The 23840-nt window shown below is 39.1% G+C and overlaps 1 protein-coding gene across 1 annotated transcript in view; it reads right to left on the bottom strand.

The window, feature by feature from the left end:
* Positions 1-23840, bottom strand: part of LOC110102967 (DNA-directed RNA polymerase III subunit 1) — an 83100-nt gene that overhangs the window by 30414 nt on the left and 28846 nt on the right. Inside the window, exons 14-19 of the mRNA XM_020831494.2 lie at positions 20825-20918; positions 20289-20523; positions 19719-19910; positions 18509-18607; positions 3597-3800; positions 3242-3517 (exon numbers count right to left, since the gene is read on the bottom strand). Of these exons, the coding sequence (XP_020687153.1) occupies positions 3242-3517; positions 3597-3800; positions 18509-18607; positions 19719-19910; positions 20289-20523; positions 20825-20918 (1100 nt within the window). The remainder of the gene's footprint in view (positions 1-3241; positions 3518-3596; positions 3801-18508; positions 18608-19718; positions 19911-20288; positions 20524-20824; positions 20919-23840) is intronic.

Genomic DNA, 23840 nt, shown 5'->3' with positions numbered 1-23840 from the left:
TAGTCACCCAGGGTACTCATTGGAGGGAGACAGACTGTTGTTTCAGAGGAGATTTGTGATGCCCCGAACATCGATCCACATCCCAAATTTACTCCAAGAATTTAATGGGAGCGCAGTCGGGGGCCATTCAGGAGTGCAGAAGACTTACAGGAGACTGGCGGCCGAGCTTTACTGGAAGGGGATGCATAGAGATGTAGAGGAGATGATGGCAAGGTGCGAAGTTTGTCAGAGGAACAAATATCTGGCAATGTCGCCAGGAGGACTACTACAGCCGTTGGCATTACCAGGACAGGTATGGGAGGAGATATCTATGGACTTCATAGATGGACTGCCTCGTTCAGAAGGATTCACAATGATCTTGGTGGTGGTAGATAGATTGAGCAAGTACGCTCATTTCATTCCTCTCCGACATCCGTACACCGCGGTGACAGTAGCCTCAGATTACATTAGGGAGGTGGTCAGATTGCACGGGGTACCAGAGGCAATCGTGTCAGACAGAGATAAGGTGTTCCTTAGCCATTTCTGGAAAGAGTTGTTCAAGTTGTAGGAAATAGTTCTGAAAAGGAGCACCGCCTACCACCCGCAGACGGATGGCCAGACTGAGGTGGTCAATAGGAGCTTGGAAACATACTTGAGATGCTTCGTGTCGGATACGCCCAAACAGTGGGCTAAGTGGCTGTCATGGGCGGAATATTGGTACAATACCTCTTTCCACTCGGCTGCACATATGATCCTATTCAAGGTGTTGTACGGAAGGGGCCCTCCTCACTTGGTGCATTTTGGGAGTAGTAGTACTCCCGTGTCTTCAGCAGGAGTATTTGGAGGAGAGGGATAAAGTGCTAGAAGAATTGAAGAGACATTTACTGAGGGCTCAACAGATTATGAAGCGGCAAGCGGACGGGCATAGGAGGGACATCCAATTTGAAGTGGGGGAGAAGGTGTATTTGAAGCTCCGACCATATAGACAGAAAACAGTCGCCAACAGGAGAAATGAGAAGGTGGCTCCTCGGTACTTTGGGCCTTATGAAGTGATGGAGAAGATCGGAGCAGTAGCATATCGACTGAAGCTACCACCAACGGCGACCATACATCCAGTCTTTCATGTATCACAGTTGAGGAAGGTCATTGGAGACTATACAGCCAAACCCGAGCTACCAGCGACTCTGACAGAGGATTTAGAGGTGGTTTTGGAACCGCTAGAACTGATAGGGGCTCGCCAGAAAGAAGAAGAAACTAATGAAGTGTTGGTCCAGTGGAAGAACCTTCCAGACTACGAGGCCACGTGGGAGCCATACGAGAGGGTGAAACATCAATTTCCTGATTTTCACCTTGAGGACAAGGTAGTTCTTTGGGAGCGCGGTATTGATGTGCAGCCGGTTCACAAGGAACTGACAGAACCGGCCAAAAGGCCAGTTCAGGTTTACAGAAGGCGGACAGTCCGCCTCCCATCTTCTGGCCTGCCCACATGAGGGCCCCACTTAATGCAATTTTCAAATTGGGTTGGGCGGCTAAGCAATGGGAGGGAAAATCAATTAGGAAATATTTTGTATTAAGTGAGAGGAGGGAGTTTAGGCCTTTAGGGGGGGGGGGGGATTATGTTTTGTTTGATTGCAAAAGGGGTTTTCTTGGAGGCTTGGGCTCTAGAACAAATTCTAGAGATTGGGAGAGTGCGATCCTCCTCTCGAATAGAGGATCTTTGTATCTTTGCAAATTTCTTTCATCTACTAGTAAAGTATAATTGTTTGGGCGAGTTTTTCTCCATTTTTCTCTCCGGTTTTCTCTGTTTTGGTCCAGATTTTACTGTTTTCCTGCTGTAAACAGCAGGAGTTATCACGAATTGCTTCAAACTTTGGTTAGGAACTACTTGAAATCAAGTATTTCCTATCAAATTAATACATAATTACTTATGTGTGTGGCATGTTTGAATCCATATAATTCATTTTCAGCTTTTGATAAAGATCGATTGCTACGTCTAACAAAATTTTATCCATCAGATTTTTCATAAATGAATATTACCATATTAGACAATCAAATTGAAAATTTTATTATTGATGTGAAATCAACTGATGCATTTATGAATTTGCAAGGATTTGGATAACTTGCTCAGAAAATAGTAGAGACTAGGAAGAATAATGTTTATCATTTGGTATTCATACTTATAAAGCTTGCTCTGATATTGCTAATTGTTACAAAAACAGTCGAACAAGCGTTCTTTGCAATGAGCATTATAAGGAATCGTTTACGTAATCATATGGAAGACTACTAGATGAATAATTGTCTACTTATATTGAAAAAGATATTCAATAGTATTAATAATAAAATGATTGTACAACGATTTCAAAAAATGAAGACTTGGCGAGAGAAATAATAGATAATATATAAGAATAATATCAAGATTTAGCGCTCTCAATTGTAAATTTTTTCCTTCATCATATATTCTATCTTTTTATATTGAGTCTGACGATTGAAAAAAAAAAAATTAAAACAACTTATGTCGGTCCCAAGCCCGGATGAAAAAATGTTAAGATATTTTTATTTTAATAATTTGTGCCCCACATGAAAAAAAAAAAACATGAATCCACCCCTGAACATGATACTTGGTTGATACTTTATAGACTAAACATGAAATGTACTAAAATATTTTGAGTTTATAAACCTCTAACTCGCTCAAATTATACAATTTTTTCCCTAGTTATTGTCATCTATCAAAAATCTTATTGCTTCATCATCATTAGCCTGCTTCATCATCATTAGCCTTACCCAAACTATTTGAGGTCAACCTAATAAATAATCATTTTCATAAATTCTTATTGAATGTTATTTGATGTATTAAACATATTTTTTGCAGGTCATTTTGAACAACTTCAATCTATGTGAACTTAGGTCAACTTTTTACTTCCCTACTCTTAAAAAAACTAATTTATCAAGTTTTTTATGATGTTAATGCATCATAAATATAAAATTGAAATAAACCTTGGAATTAACAGAAATATGATATCAAAATTAGTTGTAATATTTCTTTTGAAAAATAGTTTCTCTTTTCTTCCAGATATGCGAGTATTATCATTTTTTTTGTAGATCCTATTCCTAATAAAGTACTGAGTTGCTAAACAAAGTATTACTCGTTTTTTTGCGGCTAGGAAGAACAACTTATTTAGGTATATTGGCATATGCATTGCATTGTTCTATAGTTTATATAGGATCAATTCCAAAATGATCATTTAGAGAGTATCCAGCTAACCTCTAACTGTTTGGCAGAAATTCCAGATATGCGAGTTGAAATAGTTTCTCTTTTACAGCAACCTTTATTTATTGCAGGATTTTCATCAAGCTGAAGTGCCTGCCTCGTTTGTTGAAGCGTAACAATACGCTTCTGTATAAAATCTGACAACTTTTGCTTAAACTCGGAAGAGCAACCGCCCTCTGGAGCCATTTCACACCGTGAAAACCTTTTATCCAAAGTTTGTAATATCTCTGCTGGCGACAAACTATCATTCTCTCTATGCGGGCATGTAGCCTGCCAAAAGAAACATATCCCGTCACCTGAACATAACTCGTAAAAACTAAGTGTGAAAATTATAACATAATATACAAACCATGACTTTCATGTACAACTGATCAAAATTTAATGGGCTCCCTTCTTTTCCCTCCATCTTTGCAGGATCCAAGCCATCATCTCCATATAGGAATTGAGCTATAGCCCCACTAGCATCCCGAACAGTAAGATCATAATGAAGTGAAATATCTTCCATGCCCTTTACCAATCTACGAGACATATATCCAGTTTCTGCTGTTTTAACCTATTTTGCCACGAAAAAACTATCATTTCACCATGTAATTTGAGACTACGGCTTCGTTTAGGATTGACTTTCTTCCTGCTTCTTAAAGCGGCTTTTTAGTAAAAAAATTAGATTTTTTGTACAAGAAAGCCACTTTAATAAGCAGTAAGAAAGCCGTCCCAAACAAAGCCTAAAATTAATATACAAACTTAATAAGAGAAGCAATTATACAGGTGCAACTCAATGAACCCAAGAATAATAAATGCTATATGATCGATAAGCTTCAACAAGAAGCACCAAACTCATCCTTGTTGACCTACACAAAGTGTACCAAAAGAACACTGAACAAAACCCAATCAAAATTGATGACAATAGTAGTCGTTGGATACAATTTCACACAAAATTAAGTAAATGTTTCCGCCTCACAAATTGGACTCGACCAACACATCCAGAGAATTGAAGATAATCTATATTATGGTAATTGTATTGCTTCTAATTGCATTTTAATTGTTATTGTAAATGATTTATCTAACTGTTTATTCTAACTGCATTGTAAATAATCTCTCTCATATATTGAATAATTTATCTTACATTATTCATAAAGTATAAAGTAATGAAATGATTAGATATATATAATTGCATGTGCATGTTGAATTGATAGAGCTCACCCCTCGATGGTACTGGTTGGGGGACGCAATATACCCGTGCACGTTAATGGAAATAGAATTGGAAATGAAAATGAAAAAGGAGTACCTTTATTGATATTAAATTAGACGGTGGCTCCTGTCACGATTATATTATTAATTAGAAATGAGAAATATATGAATACATATATGATACATATGATATGTATGATTTAAACAACATATATGATTTATGCATAACATTGAAAGCCTTGAAATAAAATTATTTTATGATATGAAATGAAAAGGAATCATGCATATTGTTCAAATAGCCTTGAGTTACTATAGTTTAGAAGTATGTTTTACTCACTGAGCTGTGGCTTACTCTTAATTGTTATAACATTTTCATGTATAATTATTATAATCAAAATAAATAAAAGAGATGAAAATGTGTACCGTAAATGTGGCGCACCTAAAAAAAGATATTAAAATCATTTTATATCAATTTATATTTTTGAAGTTTAATGGCTATTTCAGTGTAATGGAGATAGATTTAGTAATTAAAAATCTAATTTACCATCTGACCGTTTGCACTTGCCTCATTAATTTGAGCCTCCATACCGGGTCGTGACACCTTCCCACACCCAGCTCCATACCCTCAATCAAACAACAAATCACATACGCTTTCCCACTCTCATTCTTTTGTGTTCTAAAAAACCTCCTAATTGCTTCGTTCTATCCACACTGATTGACAACCTCAACAGTTAAACATTGTTATCCCAACCCTTAGTCTTGCAATCTCTACCTCACCATGAACTCCTCACATCCCCACTTGCTGAAATGTACATTTAATGCAGGTTTACGCAAGTTATTTGTGTTCTTGGACGACGCAAACTATGACTACATACAAGGATCCATCAGTCAAATTGGTTCGACTACCTCTACTCACTAAATAAATTAGAGTCCATGATAATTTAGTATGACAAAACTAGGATATCTTGATTGAGATTGACATCATTCCCATCACCATCCACTCTAATAAGCTTATGGTAGCAAATATATAAATCTTAAATCAAATTTACAGTTGCTATATGCTATGCACTTAGCACCAAACGACTAATCTTAATTAGAAGTTCTCTCTCGTCACAAGAGGCATAATAAATCATAAGGGCTTGCGCCTATAGAAAACTTGGAATAAGATCATAAAATCATCGCAAAATGATGGCAAAGTATTTGAATAACATCTTATCTACAACCTAATATGCTTTATAAAATTTTAACATGAAACAAACTCTCTAAGAAGAACTAGGTGTGAAGTTTTGGAGCCCGAAATCCTCTTATTCTATTTAATCATGATTTTGACAGAGAGAAATGGAGGATTTGTAACAACAACCAATATAACATGAAATAAGCAGTGATAAACATCAATTATTTCAGGATGAACATAACTGAACAAACAACAGAAAATTAAACACGAATATGAAACAAATACACCATGATACCTAAAGATTTTTTACTTAAATAAATAAAGGAACATCATGCCCAACAGTCAAACTTTTATGGGTGTCGTATTTAAGAGAAATAAAATATAGAGCAAAATTAATTGAAATTATAATGAATACACCAATCATTAGCTTCACATAATCATGATACCTTGAAAGCAATATACTACTACAAGATGGCAAAATAATAAAAAATATCTGCCGTGATCAAGTTTCTCTAACTTGCATGGATCATGCCATGAAGTGTTCACATTCACATAACTATATCAAGGCACTGCTAAGTATATAGCAGAGTCTTCACCGCCTAGCACTATGGTCACCTGTGATTTGAGTCATGCATCAATTAATATAGGTAAAGGTACTTCCAAATCTACATTTGAATTTGGACCAAAGAAAGTCACTTTATTGATTTAGTTGCTAAAAAATTAGCACTATATAAATAAAGAACATATCATAGGTATATACTCATAAATGTCCATATAGATCTTTCACAAGTATCTAATAGGTTTGAATAGAAGAACTCATACCTAATAGGTTTTAGCAATAGGAGCTCAGCCAAAGCAGTCATCTCGCCCTCAACAAGCACTCGCCAGCTGAGAAACGTGACTTGCTTAGGTAAGTCAAGTCAAAGAGTTGTCCTCGGCAAGAGCTACATAAAACTTGTATAGATCCACACAGAATCTTAAGGATTCTTCTCCACAGTAGGGATCAGCCTCCTAAAGCTACTCACCATCACTGAAATCAGCAAATCGTCGCCAATACTCCAATATAGCTACAAGGAATGAGCATTTCAAGAGATTAAGAGCTTAATCCTCTAGACTCAACCCACTCTTAGGTCGCAATTATCATGACCCAAAAATACCAGCCCACGACCTAAAGATCTATATATATATATATGTGTGTGTGTGTGTGTGTGTGTGTGTGTGTGTAATCAATCATGGTGAAAGTTTAATTCCCTTTTTCAATACTTGGGAGGGAGATTAGATTAGGAAAGTGTTCGTATTAACAGCAAGAGATGTTTAGGGAATGAGGAGGTTTTGATTTGTTCTCAATTAGGGTGTCTTGGCGACTTGGGCTCTAGACTCTCTTGTCTAGAGATTTGGGAGAGACAATCCTCCTCTCAAATAAAGGATCTCTTATATCTTGTTTTTCTTATTGTTTGGCTTTGATTTTCCTACCGCAATATATTGTTTTGGGCTGTTTTCATCCAAATTTTGCATTATTCCCATTGTTTTTCATCAATTGGTGATAGGTTTGCTTGCGAACTCAAGTATTACCCTTAGGGTTACTTGCGAACTCAAGCATTTTCTATCAAATTGGTATCAAAGCAAGTCTTGGGATTGTTCGTGGGCTGATTTGGGCGAAATTCCTGCGGCTGATTTTTGGCCAGGAAAGGAGAAAGTTGTTGTTTTTGTAATCCAAATCTAGAATTTTTTGATCTACAAAAATCTGGATCGAGATGACAGCCAAGAAAGTAGATTCACTTGAAGAAAGGCTTGAAGGCGAGATGAATCAAATCAAGGCGACGGTGGAGGAAAGGATTTCCTCCATGGAATGACAAGTAGCCGATCTTCGGGACATGATGAAGAAAATGTTGGAAATCCACAACCAAACGGCAGCTTCCTTGGAAAAAGGGATGGAAGGGAAAAACACGAATTCTGAAATCCGGAGGGAGGAAGATGAGGTGGAAATCATGAAAGGAGAAAGAAGAAAACCCCATTTGGAGCCTGTTTAGAGAGAAGAGAGAGGAGGTAGATATGAGGAACACCATGAGGGATACTATGGCCAGCGAGGTGCTGATTTTGAAGAAAGAATGGGGGAATTCGAAGGGCTTTGGGCTATGGCAGGGCAAGGGAAGACCGGGAGATGTGGGGAGGGCCGAGCACTTGAGAGAGGGGAAGCTGTGGAAGAATAAGAGGGAATGGTGGAGATCAGAAGGTGAGGAAGTTGAAGATGCCCATATTTGAAGGGGAGGATGCTTATGGGTGGATTTATAAGGTGGAGAGGTACTTCGCCATCAATGGGCTGACGGAGGAGGAGAAGCTGACAATGGCAGGCTTGTGCTTGGAAGGGAAGGCTCTGTCATGGTACCAGTGGATAGACTAGAGGAGACCTATCAGAAACTGAAGGAAATTCAAGGACTGCATAATAGAACTATTAAAGAATTTTTTTGTATCATCGAACGGATTGCATACTTTATGATTTAGCACAGCGTAAGAATGATGATATATTACCTCGAAGGGTAAAAATATCATTTCCTTATGGACACAATGATAAAATTTACAATTTAACAGAGATTCCCCCATTCGATATTTTGGTCGAATGGAGTTTATTTATTTCTGGGGTACGTACGTCCCATAAAGGCAAGCCCTATGGTTAATTACATCCCAAGCTTTGTCTTGGGAAGACTTTTGATTAAAGTATTAAACTAGTTGTTTTCTTCATTTTGAAAGTCATTCAAATATTGGCTGAAATTTGATTTTATTTTAGAATCCATGAAAGTCTTGCTTAAAGGTTTTGGCCTTTAGGAATTTCAATGGAGGAAAATATCAACTTAGAATCAGATTTTAGAATGAGAGTCAAAGGAGGTGAAGTATGAGCACTTGATTCTGAGAAATCTCATAGGTGCTCGGACTATCCTATATTGGGCTTTACATTTTAAAAGTCTAATTTTTGTCTAAGTTGATATTTTTATTAGAATGTTGGGGCTTACATTCCAAAAATAATTGTTGAAGGAATTGCCAAGAAGGTGAGGGCTTATAGGGTGATTTGAAATCAACCAATGCCTCGGATCCTAAAACTAAGGTGATGACTACCGATAGGTAGTGTCTCGAACCTAAGTTTAATGAAAAGCAAAAGGGACTTACAAACTACAACTCACATGAGGCATAACCTGCCCGACTTCTAGATTTACTGTCCTGTCTGAAAAGGACTACCAGCTAGACCCATCTAGTCGATTTTAAAATCATGTCGTCTAGTCTTAATGCAAATATAGAGTTGAGGGCTATTTTTATTTAAGAAGTATGGCTTATAACTTGGCTTTGAGGTTCCGATTTTATTAGCCGCTTGTTATTTATGTTGTATTTGTTTTTCCTGTTTTTATCCCTTAAGGGAGGTCGTATGTAAGCCCTGAGGGCATTGTCGTTTTTCTTATTTGGAGTCCTATGTATGAGGCTATTTATAGCCCCTATGTTTCTCTTTGAAATTTGATGAATGAATATTATAAAAAATTTCTTGCACTTGTGTGTTTTGAGAGAGTTTGAGAATTCTTGGAGGGAGCTTTGGAGAAATCCCTAGGGGGGAGAAAACGGATCACCCACCAACCTTGGAGACGGCCGGATTCGTGGTTTGTTTTATCGTTCTTTCCTTTCAATTTCTCTTTCTCCTAGTCGTCGGATCTCCTAGCCCCCACCTTGCTACAGGCCAACGGCTTCCACCACCACCATCCTTTCCCCACTATACCCGCCGCCGGCCTTAACCCATCTTCCTTTCTCGACCAAAATCCCACCGCCACCATAAACCTACCGACCACCCACCACCCAAGCCCTCACCCGCCGGCCCTACTTGCCCCTCCTTTTCCTTGAAACCTCCTCTAAGGAAAGGATTGTAGACTTATCTAATTTAGATCATCTTAAATTTGAAAATATTTCAATTTTCAAATTCAAATAAATTAGAATTTGAATTCTTTCCTAAAATAAAATTAATCTAATTTGGACACTTTCCAAATCTCATTAAATCTGAATTTAATTGGAAATTCCCTTTAATTCTCTTCCCTTAATTAATGTCCTATGTTTGGAAAGAAATTTAAAGCTCAATCAATTTTCCCCCATGCATGGCCGGCCCCCTTCTATATAATTAATTCAATCAATTAATTAGATACTTGCCTATAATCCTCTTTCCTTAGTTAACATCCTAAGTTTGGAAAGGGATCTTAAATTCCCCAATCAACCCCATGCACGGCCGGCCCACCCTATCTCTCCACAAATTCCCTCTCATCCCATTGAAGCTGTCGGCCCCATAATGGGCTCTCATGAAATTATTTCCATAAGCCTCCTTCCCCTCTTGGAAATAATTCAAACCTCCTCTCTCCCTCCTCCTTAGCCGCCCCACCCTTCCCTAATTAAACCCTAATCCTTTCTTAAAGTAAAAGGATCAATTGGGGAAATAAATACTTGAGTTCCCTCCACCTCTTCCAAAAATCTGAAGCAAAGTTCTCTCCCGTGCTCTCATCCTTAGCTGGCCACCTCCATCCCTCTTCCCATCTTAACTTCTCCAGATAGTCTCCTCCCTCTCAAGAGTAGTCTTCAAGGGGAGCAACGACGATCGTCTTCAACATCTTGACTACTTGTTGCCGGGCTTCGACAAAGTTGAACCTACAAGGGAGCTACGACAAACTTCTTCAACATCTCACTTGTTATAGGGTTTTGATAAGGGTAAACTTCTTCCCCCTTTTTTATTACTTTCCTAATCCCCTAATCTTGTAGGTGATAACAATTCAAAAGGAGCCGAGCTTCACCTTTGCCTAAGCTAGTAAACGTAGGGTTTTGTTTCGCCGTTACCTAAAATATAGTAAACGTTGGATTGAGTGTACTTTCCATGCTTCTAATCTTATTGTTAGATTAGGGATTTTTGTTGAAAGCTATTATATTTGCATGTCTTGATTCTCTATGTTGTTTTGATAATCCAAATGCTTAGTGTGCAACTTAGCCTAAACGAGAGTGACCGCTCTTATGTTTTATTTGATCGTTTTAATTTGCTAATAGTTCTAATCTTACTTGCTCTTATCAAGGAATCGTACAAATTTTTATTACATTCATTTTAAGCATTTAGTTTTACATCAGAGGATCTATGAGAAACCCCACAAAGATCGGTTGTTAATGATATTATTTCCAACCAAACACATTCACATTCACTAAATTGTAGGAACTATCAATTCCTACATGCAAACTCTCCAAAGTTTATATCAATTTTGTCATGACACAAAAATTGGATAGATTGCATGCTAGAGGATCATTCACCATCATTGTTATCCATGAGAATTAAGAGATGCAAAGCATGTTTAAGTAATTCAAGAATGCATGAGGGTTTGGCTTATGGATCTTTAGAAACCCACACTTACCACAAGATTGTCCCATAAATCAAATGAACATGCTTAATGGTCTCCCAATAATTCTAAAAGCATGCAATCCTTACGGAAAGAGACCTACGCTATTTTATTTAGATCAATTTTGGCATAATCTATATCCTAAGCACCATGCAATTGATTTGGCCAAATGCATAGCCTCCAAATTTGGATGCTATGACGACGAAGTCTAGGTTTGTTATAGGCGACGGTTTGAACACAATATGAATGCTATTAAATGCATTTGAGAGGTGTTGGATGTCAATCCAACATCCCTACATGCGTTGGCATGCCTCTTTGACTCTCACAAGAGAGCAAACAAGTGAAAAACACTAATTTTTCACTGTTTAGCGGAGAGGACAGCGCACATAGGTTTTGGGGAAGCAAACAAATGAAGTTTCCAAGGGATCTATGGCTTGGGGACGTCAACCACACATCAATGGCCTTAGGGGACCCTAGGTCTCACTAAGTTTTAGGATTTTATCTCACCCGGGTTGTCCTAATGCTCCAATCCCAGCTCCGGATCGCTGTCCAAGATGCTTTGAAGGCTCCAAGCTGAGGTCCAAGCTTTTCTGGATGTCGCCGCCGCTGTCCAAGATTTTCCCAACATCGCCGCTGCTGTCCAAGCCTTCCCGGAGGGTGGATTTACTGTCCAAAGCGCTCCGGACAGCAATTTTCTCTGTTTGAGTGCTTCCGGAGTCATCGCTTGCTGTCTGACCGTTCCAAACAGCAGTTTTCACTGTTTTGATGTCGTCGGAGCTGAAAGAAGGGGTAGAAGAAGTCTCTACAGCAAGTAGACAGCTTCCAAGTCTCCCTACTATCCTCCAAAACTCCCCTTTTTGCTTAAGAAGAGGAAAAGAGCAGGCTTATGCTCTTCCACTTGAAGAAATGGAGGAAAATTGAGAGAAGCTTCCCTCTTTTGGTCCAAGAAAGAAGAAAACAGCATCAAGGGAGTACATATAGTTTCAGCCAGCCCTCATTCTTGACTCGGTTGCATGAAGAAAACCCACCATCTCTTCTTCTCACTTGGACGGGTCAAGAACCGCATTCGGTTCTCTGTTTCGCTCAGCCTTCGGCCTGGGACGGACGAAAACGGGGGAGCCGAATGCTCCCCCTCTCTTCCGCTCTGTATGAGACAGAAGCCAAGCACGGGAGAGCCGAACCCCTCTCCCTTCTCTGCTCCGCCTCGGACATACGCAAGCAGAGAGCCTTTCGGCTCTCTCCGTCTTGCTCTCTTCCGCTCTATCTGGAACGCGCGAATAATCCTGGGAGAGCCGAGTCTTCTTTCCGCTATCTTGGAGAGCACGAGCAGCCAGTGCCGCCCAAATCAATCCAATGTCATTCCCTCGTTGCACGAATCGAAGAAAAATCCACTTGAGTAGATTTTCTGAAGGGATTTGACACAGATTTGGGTGGGAATTGAGAGGAGATCTCAACCTTAAGTCTCAAATTTTGGTTTGAGAACCAAATTCAGCACAAATTGACAAATTAGGGCTGAAATTAAGTCCGGATTGGGCTCGACCTTATTCGATTTGGGTCCGATTGATTCAATTTTGTGAAATTAAACTCAAATCAGCGCCGAATTGCGTCGAATTGGGCTCGACAATGCTCGGCAGGGTTTGATTTGGATTGATTTGATTTTAATTAAATTGAATTTAATTTAATTTAATTTAATTGGGGTTTAATTTGGGTCAATTTCTCCTCGATGATCGATTAGGTCGCTCGAGCCTAGCCAAGCTCGATCGGGGTTGGGTCGATACAAAAATGTTCGTAAACAATAACGTTTCCAAACCGATCGGGGAGGAGATTTATATGAGCAATTCTTTGCTCTGACACAGGAGGGATCAGTAGCAGACTACCGGGAGTGGTTTGAGCACCTGGCCAATATGGTGGAGCGATTATCAGATACTATATTGGAGGGGAATTTTATGAAGGGGTTGAAGGCAAAGATCCAAGAAGCAGTGAAGGTTCTAATGCCTCGTGACTTGGGGGAGACCATGAAGTTGGCATAGTTAGTTGAAAATCAGAGAAATCTAGAGAGGGGAGCCTAATAGCACAGGGAGCACTTACAGAATGACGACCACCCATCTAGCGCCTAAAGGTCCAAAAACATGAGAAAGTCGAGAGGCCACTAGGGAGAAGATAGTAGGAGGGAGTGGAGGAAATTTCAAGCGGCTGACAAAGAAAGAGATGCAAGAGAAGATGGCTAAGAGGTTGTGCTTCAGATGCGATGAGAAGTATATGTCAGGGCATCGGTGTAAGGATCGAACTCTTCAGGTTCTCACCGTCTGTGATGATGAGGAAACTGAGGAGGGAGGTGAGGAGGAGATGGAAGAGAAGCTACATTTGGATCTTGCCGAGGTTTCATTGAACTCGGTAGTAGAATTAAATACGAATCATACCATAAAGGTGAAGGGGGAGATAGATGATAGGGAGGTGGTGCTGCTATTTGATAGTGGGGCTACTCACAATTCCATTTCCACTTAGGTCGTCGACCAATTGGGAGTGAGATTAGTGGATGTTGGTTGTTACGGGGTGATGATAGGTACGGGGAAGGTGGAAAAAGGCCAGGGGATCTACAGAAGAGTGTTATTGGCTATCCAGGGGATTCAGGTGAGGGAAGATTTTCTTCTGCTGGAGTTAGGGAGTACAGATGTCATCCTGGGGATGAAATGGTTGCATACTTTGGGAGACACCAAGGTGAATTGGGGAGTTGATGGTAGATGGAAGGAAGATAGTGGTTAAGGGATATGCATGGATATCAAAATCCATGGTTTCTCTTAAAACTATGGTGAGGGATATACAGTTGGCGGGTGGAGAATATTTGGTGGAGCTGCATAGTTTGGAGGGAGCTAGAGTGGAAGAGGGTGGGGACATACCCCTCTCCATATAGCCATTGATGCAGCAGTTTCAAGAGGTGTTTCAACCACCTCAGGAATTGCCACCGTAGAGGGAGCAGAAGCAAGCAATCATTTTGAAGGAGGGTGTGTCACCCATCAGCATACGGCCTTATCGCTACCCTCAGTTTCAGAAAGATGAAATTGAAAAATTGATTAGAGAGATGCTAGAGGCAAGAATCATCAGACCCAGCATCAGTCCCTTCTCTAGTCCAGTTCTATTGGATTCCGAATAAACAAGGAGGATGTGCCCAAGACTGCTTTCAGAACTCATGATGGACACTATGAGTTCCTGGTGATGCCTTTTGGCCTCACCAATGCTCCAGCCACTTTCCAGGCACTTATGAATAAAGTTTTCAAATCTTATCTCAGACGATTTGTACTGGTATTCTTCGATGACATCCTAGTCTACAGCAGGACGGAAGAGCAGCACTATGAGCATATAAAAAGGGTATTAGAGGTGTTGCAGGAGCACCAGCTGAGGGCCAACTTGAAGAAGTGCTGCTTCACACAAGCTAGCGTAGAGTACTTGAGCCACGTGATATTAAAAGAAGGGGTGACAGCATATCAGTCCAAAATTGAGGCAATGTTGAAATGGCCAGTGCCTAAAAATCTAAATGAGCTGAGGGGACTCCTAGGACTGATAGGTTACTATGGAGTGTTTGTAAAGGGATACATCACCATAGCATGGCCACTCACTGAGCAGTTGGAGAAGGATGGTTTCCTATGGGAGGAGGCAGCCACATCAGCATTTGAGAGCTTGAAGAAGGCTATTACTATGGTATCGATCCTAGCTTTGCCATATTTTACTCAGATCTTCATAGTAAAGACAAATGCATCCGAATACAGATTGGGTGCAGTGCTTATGCAAAGTCATAGACCCATTGTCTATTTCAGTCAGGTGTTGACTGCTAGAGCCAGGCTGAAGTCGGTATATAAGAGAGAGTTAATGGCCATCCAGAAGTGGCTACCTACTTGAGAGGCATTTCATTGTCAGGACAGATCAACCGAGCTTGAAATACCTGCTGGAACAGCGGATGGTGACAGAAGCGAATTAGAGGTTGCTGTCCAAGTTGTTGGGGGTATGATTTTGAGATTCAGTATAGGCCAAGAGTGGAGAACAATACGGCAGATGTCTTGTCCAGATGTATGGGGGAGCTGCAGATAGTGGCACTATATGTTCCTTTGATGCTTGATTGGGAAGCCATCAGAGAGGAAAGTGCTAGGCATGAGAATTTGGGAAAGATCAGGGCTGATTTACTGAGGGAAGAGGGTAGACACCCAGGGTACTAGTTGGAGGGGGGCAGGTTGCTATATCAGGGGAGGTTTACGATGCCCCGGACTTCGATTCACATCCCACATGAGTTTCATGGGAGCACTGTTGGTTGCCATTCAGGAGTGCATAAGACATACATGAGGCTAACTTCAAAGCTTTACTGGAAGGGGATGCATAAAGATATAGAGGAGATGGTGGCCATATGTGAGATCTATCAAAGAAACAATACCTGACCATGTCACCAGGAGGACTACTACAGCTGTTGGCTCTACCGGGACGAGTATGGGAGGAGATATTCATGAACTTCATATATGAGCTATCCCGTTCAGAAGGTTTCACGATTATTTGTGGTGGTGGACAAGTTGAGCAAGTATGCACATTTCATCCCCCTTCGATACCCCTACACAACGGTGACAGTGGCTTCAGCTTTCATCAGAGGTGGTCAAATTACATGAGTACCAGAGGTGATAGTATCAGATAGAGATAAGGTGCTCCTCAGTCACTTTTGGAGGGAGTTGTTCAGATTACAGGGGACAATTCTGAAGAGGAGCACAGCTTACCATCCACAGACGAATAACCAAACGGAAGTAGTCAACAGGAGCTTGGAAACTTACTTAAGATGTTTTGTGTTGGAGACACCCAAGCTATGGGCTAAGTGGCAATCATGAGCTTAGTACTGGTACAACACATCTTTACATTCTTCTTCGCAGATGACCCCATTAAAGGTGTTGTGCGGACAAGATCCTCCCCACTTTGTACACTTTGAGAGTAGAAGTACTCCAGTTTCTTCAGTAGAGGAATATTTGGAGGAGGGATAGAGTGCTAGAGAAGTTAAAGAGAAGAAATCTACTGAGAGCTCAACAAATTATGAAGAAACAAGCTGATTGGCATAGGAAGGACATCCAGTTTGAAGTGGGGGAGAGGGTTCTTGAAGCTCCGACCATACAGAAAGAAGATATTCACCAACAGGAGGAATGAGAAGATTGCTCCAAGGTACTTTGGACCTTATGAAGTGTCGGAGAAGATCAGAGCAGTAACATATCGGCTGAAACTACCAACAACGGCGACTATACATCCAGTTTTTTATGTATCACAATTGAGAAGGGCCATTGGTGACTATACAGCCAACCCCAAGTTACCGGCAACACTTATTGAAGATTTAGAGGTGGTTTTGAAATCCTTAGAGCTGATGGGGGGTTCGCCAAAAAGAAGATGGAACTAAAGAAGTATTGATCAAGTGGAAGAACCTTCCTGATTACGAGGCCACGTGGGAGCCATATGAGAGAGTGAAACATCAATTTCCTTATTTTCACCTTAAGGACAAGGTAATTCTTTGGGAGAGCGGTATTGTTAGGCCGGTTCACATTGAACCGGCCCAGCCGGCTCAGGTTTATAGGAGGCGGAACATGTCCGCCTCCATTGCTCTTGCCCGCCCACATGGTGGGCCCCAACTTGCCTAATGGATTTGAAATTCAAGAGGGGGCGGCTAGGTCTTGGGAGGGAGATTATATTAGGAAAGTGTTTGTATTAAGAGCAAGAGATGTTTAGGGAATGAGGAGGTTTTGATTTGTTCTCAATTAGGGTTTCTTGGTGACTTAGGCTCTAAACTCTCTTGTTTAGAGATTTAGGAGAGACGATGCTCCTCTCAAATTGAGGATCTCTTGTATCTTATTTTCCTTATTGTTCGGCTTTGATTTTCCTACTGCGATATATTGTTTTGGGCTGTTTTCGCCCAAATTTCGCATTATTCTCGCTATTTTTCGCCAATTTGTGATAGGTTTACTTGCGAAATCAAGTATTACCCTTAGGGTTACTTGCGAACTCAAGTATTTCCTATCAACTACTCCTTATGGATGAGATAAAGCCCCCAAGCGCAAGACCAATAGGAGAGCTGGAGTTCCCAAGTCTTGGCTTAGGTGAGATCTCTTCCCTATTCTAGGTCGCATCGCATTGGCAAGTTATTGATAAATTCTAGGAAAAACCTAATAACCTCACTCCCTGCTATAGGTTGAGTCGCATTGGCAAGTTATGATCAAATTTACAATATGTATGCGCCAGTCCCTTCCAGCGTGCAAGTCTAGATAGATTTGAGCTCATTTAGGGAGATCAACTTCTTTGGCAATACTTGAACCCCTCCTTGAACTTCAAACATAGGATCTCATCATACTTGTCGAAATTAAAGAAAAATGTGAGTCTCTCGTCGATCTCCTTGACCTCAACCAACTACCTGGTGACTTGTGCTTTTACTTGCTCCTTTTCCTACTAGACTGCATCCTTCAAAGTGACCTCCGCCTTCAACTCCATAAAAGTTACCTCCTCTTTGTTAAGCTCTGCCTTCAGTTCCACGACCTTGCCCTCTAAAATGAGGCGAGCAACCCTCTCCTCATTGAAGTACCCTTATGTCGGCCTTCCTCAAAGATCCCACCTTCATCGTAGCTTGTCAAATATTGTAAGCTAGCGAAGGTGGTTTTCTAGACATTGTCGAGCGAGTTCATCTCAAATAACCCCAGTTCCTCCTCTAGGATCACCTTGATGATGGCCTTCAAAAAGAACTTGGATATTGATCTACACAAGTAAATCTACTTTCAAATCTACATTTGGATCATAATTTTAGATCAAAGCAAGTCCCTTTATCAATATAGTTGCTAACAAACTAGCACTATAAATAAAGAATATATCCATAGGTATATACTCATGCATGCCCATGTATGTCGTTCATAGTATATAATAGGTTGGGATAGATGAACTCAGCATCAGGATCTTGGCCAGAGTAATCACCTAGCCCTCCACACGCACTCCTTAGCCGAGAAATGTGAATCACTCATGTCGGTCAAGTCAGAGAGTCGTCCAAGACAAGAGCTAGGAAACTATACATATCATATTAAAGGAGGAGATGAAATAACACTACGAAGGTGGAGGAAAGCTCAAAATGTCACCTCTACAAGCAAAAACTCACATGAATGGCATATTTAGCCAAATTCAGGTGTCACGTCAATAAAAGCATTCCTTCTGCCCTAAAATGAACCGCTTTGGCAAAAAATACACCATCCAATCAACCGTATCTTCAGTTTTGTAAAACATACAAAACTCTAGGCCTTCATCAAAGTACTACTCATGACATGGAGAATAGTTGCCTCGAACTTAATGTACAAAAAATAGAGTAGATTTTCAAAACATGCAAGTTCATAAAAAAGTGAATTTTAAGCAAAGTTCAATCTTTAATTATCAAGAAAAAACACTAGAATTAAATGTTTCAAAAATGTTAAGAAATCTCTTAACAAAGATTGAGAATGTAAGCAAGACGCATACCGCAGTATCAACAAGACCTTCTCGTCCAGCCATTGTGTGGAAGAAAAACTCCGTAGCCGTCAAGCCAGTGTAAAATGAATTGGCCACAAAGCCTTTGGCCTACAACAAAATGCCCAAAAAGTATAAGAGAATGACCACGTTAAAACGAAACAAGCTGATTGGAAAATCAAGTCATCAATAAGGGGCTATGGATTTTGTAAAATATGAATTGTAATAAAAAAGAAAATATATTAGTTTTACGTGAATGAAGCCTCCCGATAGAGACCCAACCAAAATAGTAACAAACATACACACCGACCCAAAAGAAAAAGAAAAAAAGCATTGGAACAACATCATTGCCAATATATGTTCTACTCTAATAGCCAAAACTCATTCTTTAACACAAATGAATCATAGAATCCATGTACTAAAATTTTAGCACTAAACTTTTGGTGGAACTATGCTATTTATCTTATGACCTGTGGAGCTTTTATGAAACTTTGCTACTCATTCTACTTAAGAGTGATGCCCAACAATTATTTGGGGATAAAGAACATCTTCACTAAAGTTAAATGTGCATTTTAGTAACTAAAATATGGTCCCTCGCCTAGGTCATAAAGTGAATCAGACATTATAATCCTCGAGTTCGCATTTTATTGACCAATAGGCGACTGGATTGGACAGCCAGCCTCAGCTCCATCTTAGTACATCAAATGAATCACTCCATGTTGTTGGCCCTCTCCAAAACAATTCAACCACATAACAACATTTTGACTTGCCATCATAGACATTAAACTCCGATTCCTTAGCCCTTTCCCTCAACTTCCTGCAATTACAGCTGCTGGTCCGCCTTGCTTCTGCCTACCATCCCTCACTTAACCAGAAATGAGGGGTAAATTTGACAAAATATACCAGAAATGAAAGTCAAAGTTGACTTCATATCAAAGAATATAAGAGAGGATACCATGAGATTATAAAGGGAACCACTCAGCAACAAATTTGGCTCACAAAGCCACACGTGCCAACTTTCCTTCTAACCGAATCTTAGACCCCAAAAAAAAAAAAAAAAAAAGGGGGATTTTAACCCAAAAAATTCAAAAAAAAAAAATCTTCAAATTTAATAGGACGTTACAGTATAATTACAACGAATAAAATTAATTATCATCTGGAACAATGAAATTGTAAGCCAAATGCGGGAATAAAAGTGTAACTGCATTTAACATCATCTTACAGAAGGTGTCTTTGAATTTATTGGGAAATGTGGAAGTGCTCGATCTATAAATCCATTTGGGGCTCGACGACCACCAACAGATTGTTGTCCCACAAGAGCAATCATCTGGCTAATATTTATTGGAGAACCCTTTGATCCGCATTGTGACATTATTAAAGGACTGTTCCTCCAATGGAGTTCATTCATACAAACCTAAAATGGAAAATCATAAACATTTTAGGATGAAAATCACTTTAAATACAAGAAACAGATTCACACTTTTTCACCAAGATGATTTCAAATCCGTGAATTAAGAAACTATAGTAATTAATCATAGAATTCTTCCTGTTGTTATTATTGATTTCACTTTGCTGGCATTGAAACATTCTACCATGTAGGATATATGCCATCCAATTTAAAGGAATAAAAAATTCAAATAGCGGTTACACTTTTTCTCACCAAGTAATGATAAAAACTTTTGGTCTAAAGGAAATTTAAAAAAAAAACAAAACATCATGCTTAGATCTCCCAAAAGAGGATATTAGACATTCAGTGAAAAAGTGGTAAAAAAAATGCCCTAATTGATATTACATTTCCTGCAGCTGACCGTATTTTATTCAACACATCATGAATTTTCAATTCCAAAGTTTGAGCTGCATCACATCCTGTCTCCAAAGTAAGCTCCCCTTTGTTATATTTGGCTATAAAATCCAGGCATTCTCGATTTCCATCATCAATTGTCCTTTTATTCTGCTGAATAAGACGCTCTCCTGGTTGGACATCATCAATACCAATAGAAAATCCATGGTTTCCGATCCACCTGGCACTGCAACATGATCAATAGAACCATTACGACATTTAGCAATTAAATAGCAGAAAATTTTACCAAACTTTATTCTGTTACTTGTTTAAAAAGGTAGTCAAAAAAGCCAAAACACAGAATCAGTCTTATTTAATCTGTCAATAATAAATCCCTTCATAAAAGATACTGTAGAGATGCCCGTATATATTTTAAGTAGCAGCCATCAAACTACTAGAAAAGCATCTTCCGGCTGTCAGATGCTATTGAACACTGTTTATGTAAGTAATTATACATCAAGAACATATCAAGGCCCTGAGAAGAGAACCTCAATTTTGCCAGTCTGCCCATGCAACTAGCGGCAGCATATGCATTGTAGTCCCTCAGCAGAACAGAAAAAAGTCCATCCTTGCTGCCATTTCCTAGTTGACAAACAAACAACAACGATATTATCATGCCAATATGCGTGAACTCAGAAATATATTGATATTTTCATCTTAGACAAAACATTTGTGGCATTGCATCATCATACATAAAAAGAACAATGGTCTTCAAGAGAAGAGTGATGGAGGAAAAATGGCAGTTTTGAGACGACAAACTTGTTACAATCTTTTCAAATAGAAACACAGTGAATGCATCACGCATACAACCATGAAACAACATTCAAATTTTTTGGAGAAGTAAGTCAATCTCAAGAATTTTTCATGGTGTTAGCAAACCAAAGTATAATAAACTGGTCATCAAGATTTAACCTAAAATACTGAACCCACCAATTGGAGAATTATTTTGTAGAGAGAGGGAAAAATGTAAAAATTTATTTTATAAGGGAGGTCTATTGTCATTTGTTTTTCTATATTGCAAATCTGAACAAAAAAGATATTTACTTTATGATGGGACTCTGAGAATGTTCAATATATTCACCACTCGCAAAGCTCCAAAGCTCCTCTACTCATTTGCTCTCATAGAGGAAAAGTTGCAAGAACGAGCACTAAAGTTAACAACAATAGCCTTTACTCGATTTTGATTGAATTGTTGTGCATGGGTAATGACTCGCTTTGATAGGGTACTACATGAGGCCAAGAAGGTGAAATTATAATCGCATATTTTTTTATGTAGTGTACTTCGATGGTGAGATGGCCAAACTGCAATCTTACTCAAATGACTTGAACTGTTTTGACTTAGGGCCACTTGGCACAATTAAAGGCTCAACATCCCATACGATAGCCAAAGGTTAAGCTGCCCATGAATGAATCAAGTAGAGCTAGAGTGCCATCTAACTCAAGCTTGGCTCTACTAATAAATGGTAGGTTCGAACTCGAGCTTGAGTCAAGCTTGTGTACTAAGTATGGGCACAAGATTGAAGTTCGGTATTGCATTTCATCCACAGAAAGATGGTCAATCATAAAGATTGATTCAAGTATTGGAAGATTTGTTAAGATTGTGTAATCTGAATTTTGGAGGTAGCTGGGAAGACCATATTTCATTGGTAGAGTTCACTTACAATAATAGCTATTAATCCAATATCAAGATGGCTCCATATGAAGCTTTATATGGCAGAAAACATCAAACTCCATTGAGTTGGTATGAAGTTGGTAAGAGGCAATTATTGGGTCCACAATTGGTAGACCAAACTACAGAAAAGGTCATAATGATGAGAGACAGACTAAAAACAGCTCAAGACCGCCAACAGAAATAATATGATCCCAAATATAAAATGATAGAATTTGAAGTGGGAGATTTTGTATTCTTGAAAGTGAGACCAATGAAGGGTGTTTCTAGATTTGGTCAAGATGGAAAACTCAGTCCTAGATACATTGGTCCATTCGAAATCATTGAAATAGTGGGACAAGTTGCTTACAAGCTGGCATTACCTACAGATATGTCAGAAGTTCACAATGTTTTCCATGTTTCAATACTCAGAAAGTGGGTTACAGATGAAAGTCGGAGGGTTTCTCAGAATGACATTGAACTTCAGAAAGATTTGTTATATATTGAAGAACCTGAAAGGATATTGGACAGAGATGTTCGTAAAATGAGAAGCAGAATGATTCCCTTTGTAAAAGTAAAGTAGAAATATAGGTCAGTAAAACATGCTATATGGAAAAAAGAGGGCAACATGAGACAAAAGTTTTCTCACATGTTTAAAGAAGTATAAAAGTGAATTTCCGGGACAAAATTCTATAAGTAGGGAAGAATTATAATATCCAAAAAAACCAGGTAAATACTCTATTATGATATTTTTATAAGTATTAGTAAATACTAGTAAAGGGATATTAGTAAGAAATATATTAAATTAAATTGGATAACTTTATTTTATTATGAATGAATGATTATATGTTTTCGAAGGATGTGGAGGTAGTTAGCATGTGGGCCCTCCTAATCCATTGAGAATTTTGGTTGTTGATGTGGGCCTCTTTCCTTCTTATTTGTTGGAATTCTTGGGAAATTAGAGCCCTTAATTCACTAAAGTGGCGGCACGGTGAGGCCCTTAATTCACTAAAGTGGCGGCACGGTGAGGCAAGCACGATACAATGCATATTAAGGGAATACCATTTTGTTTGGAATTCAATTTTCATGCATGCCAATAGAAAGGAACGGGTGATGGTGTGCAGGAAATTGTTGTAGATCTGTTCTGACAGCAGAATTTTTCCAGCAGGCGGCATAGAAGGATTTCGACAGTGAGATTTTGGCACAATTCACTATACTGCCACAATGACACAGTGCAAGGGATTTGCAGGAATTATTGTGGCTGTTTGGCACAAGCAGAAGGGGCAGCATTCTAGGCGGCATTCCAGTGAAGAAATGAAAGAAATTTCATTGTGGCAGTATAGTAAAGGAAATCAGGTATTAAAACACTATTCAAATGAAAGTTCTTTGAAAACTACAATCAAGAATTAGATGTGGTTAATATGGAATTATGTTATGAATTGTAGTTTGAGATAAGTGCGTAAACAAATTGAAGAATCTGTGAAGAAAGATTTAGAGAGAGTTTAAAGAATGAGGATTCTTTGAGATCTATGCAAAGGGGAGGTTTCGATGTAAATAGTAAAGTTAGTATAAATGAATTTTATACAAAGTTATTTAAATTATAATTCATGAAACCAAGAGAAAACTTAAAATTTTGTAGGTTACTTACAGTCAAAGAAGAGTGCAAGGTGGAGTTGAAAAGACGAATCTTCAAAAAGGTAAGTAATGCATGTATATTTCAAATATAATGACTTTCAATTATAAGTACAGAGATTAATTTTGAATGTATTAAAGTAAAAGGTTATCAAAAGTCGTTTAATGTATAGGAAGGATTATACCTTCAAGTTTTCAAGTATGAACAACCAGATACATAATTT

This window comes from Dendrobium catenatum, unplaced genomic scaffold (assembly GCF_001605985.2).
Source record: "Dendrobium catenatum unplaced genomic scaffold, ASM160598v2 fragScaff_scaffold_1482, whole genome shotgun sequence".
Lineage (NCBI taxonomy): Eukaryota > Viridiplantae > Streptophyta > Magnoliopsida > Asparagales > Orchidaceae > Dendrobium > Dendrobium catenatum.
This window is presented reverse-complemented; position numbering and strand designations above follow the sequence as displayed.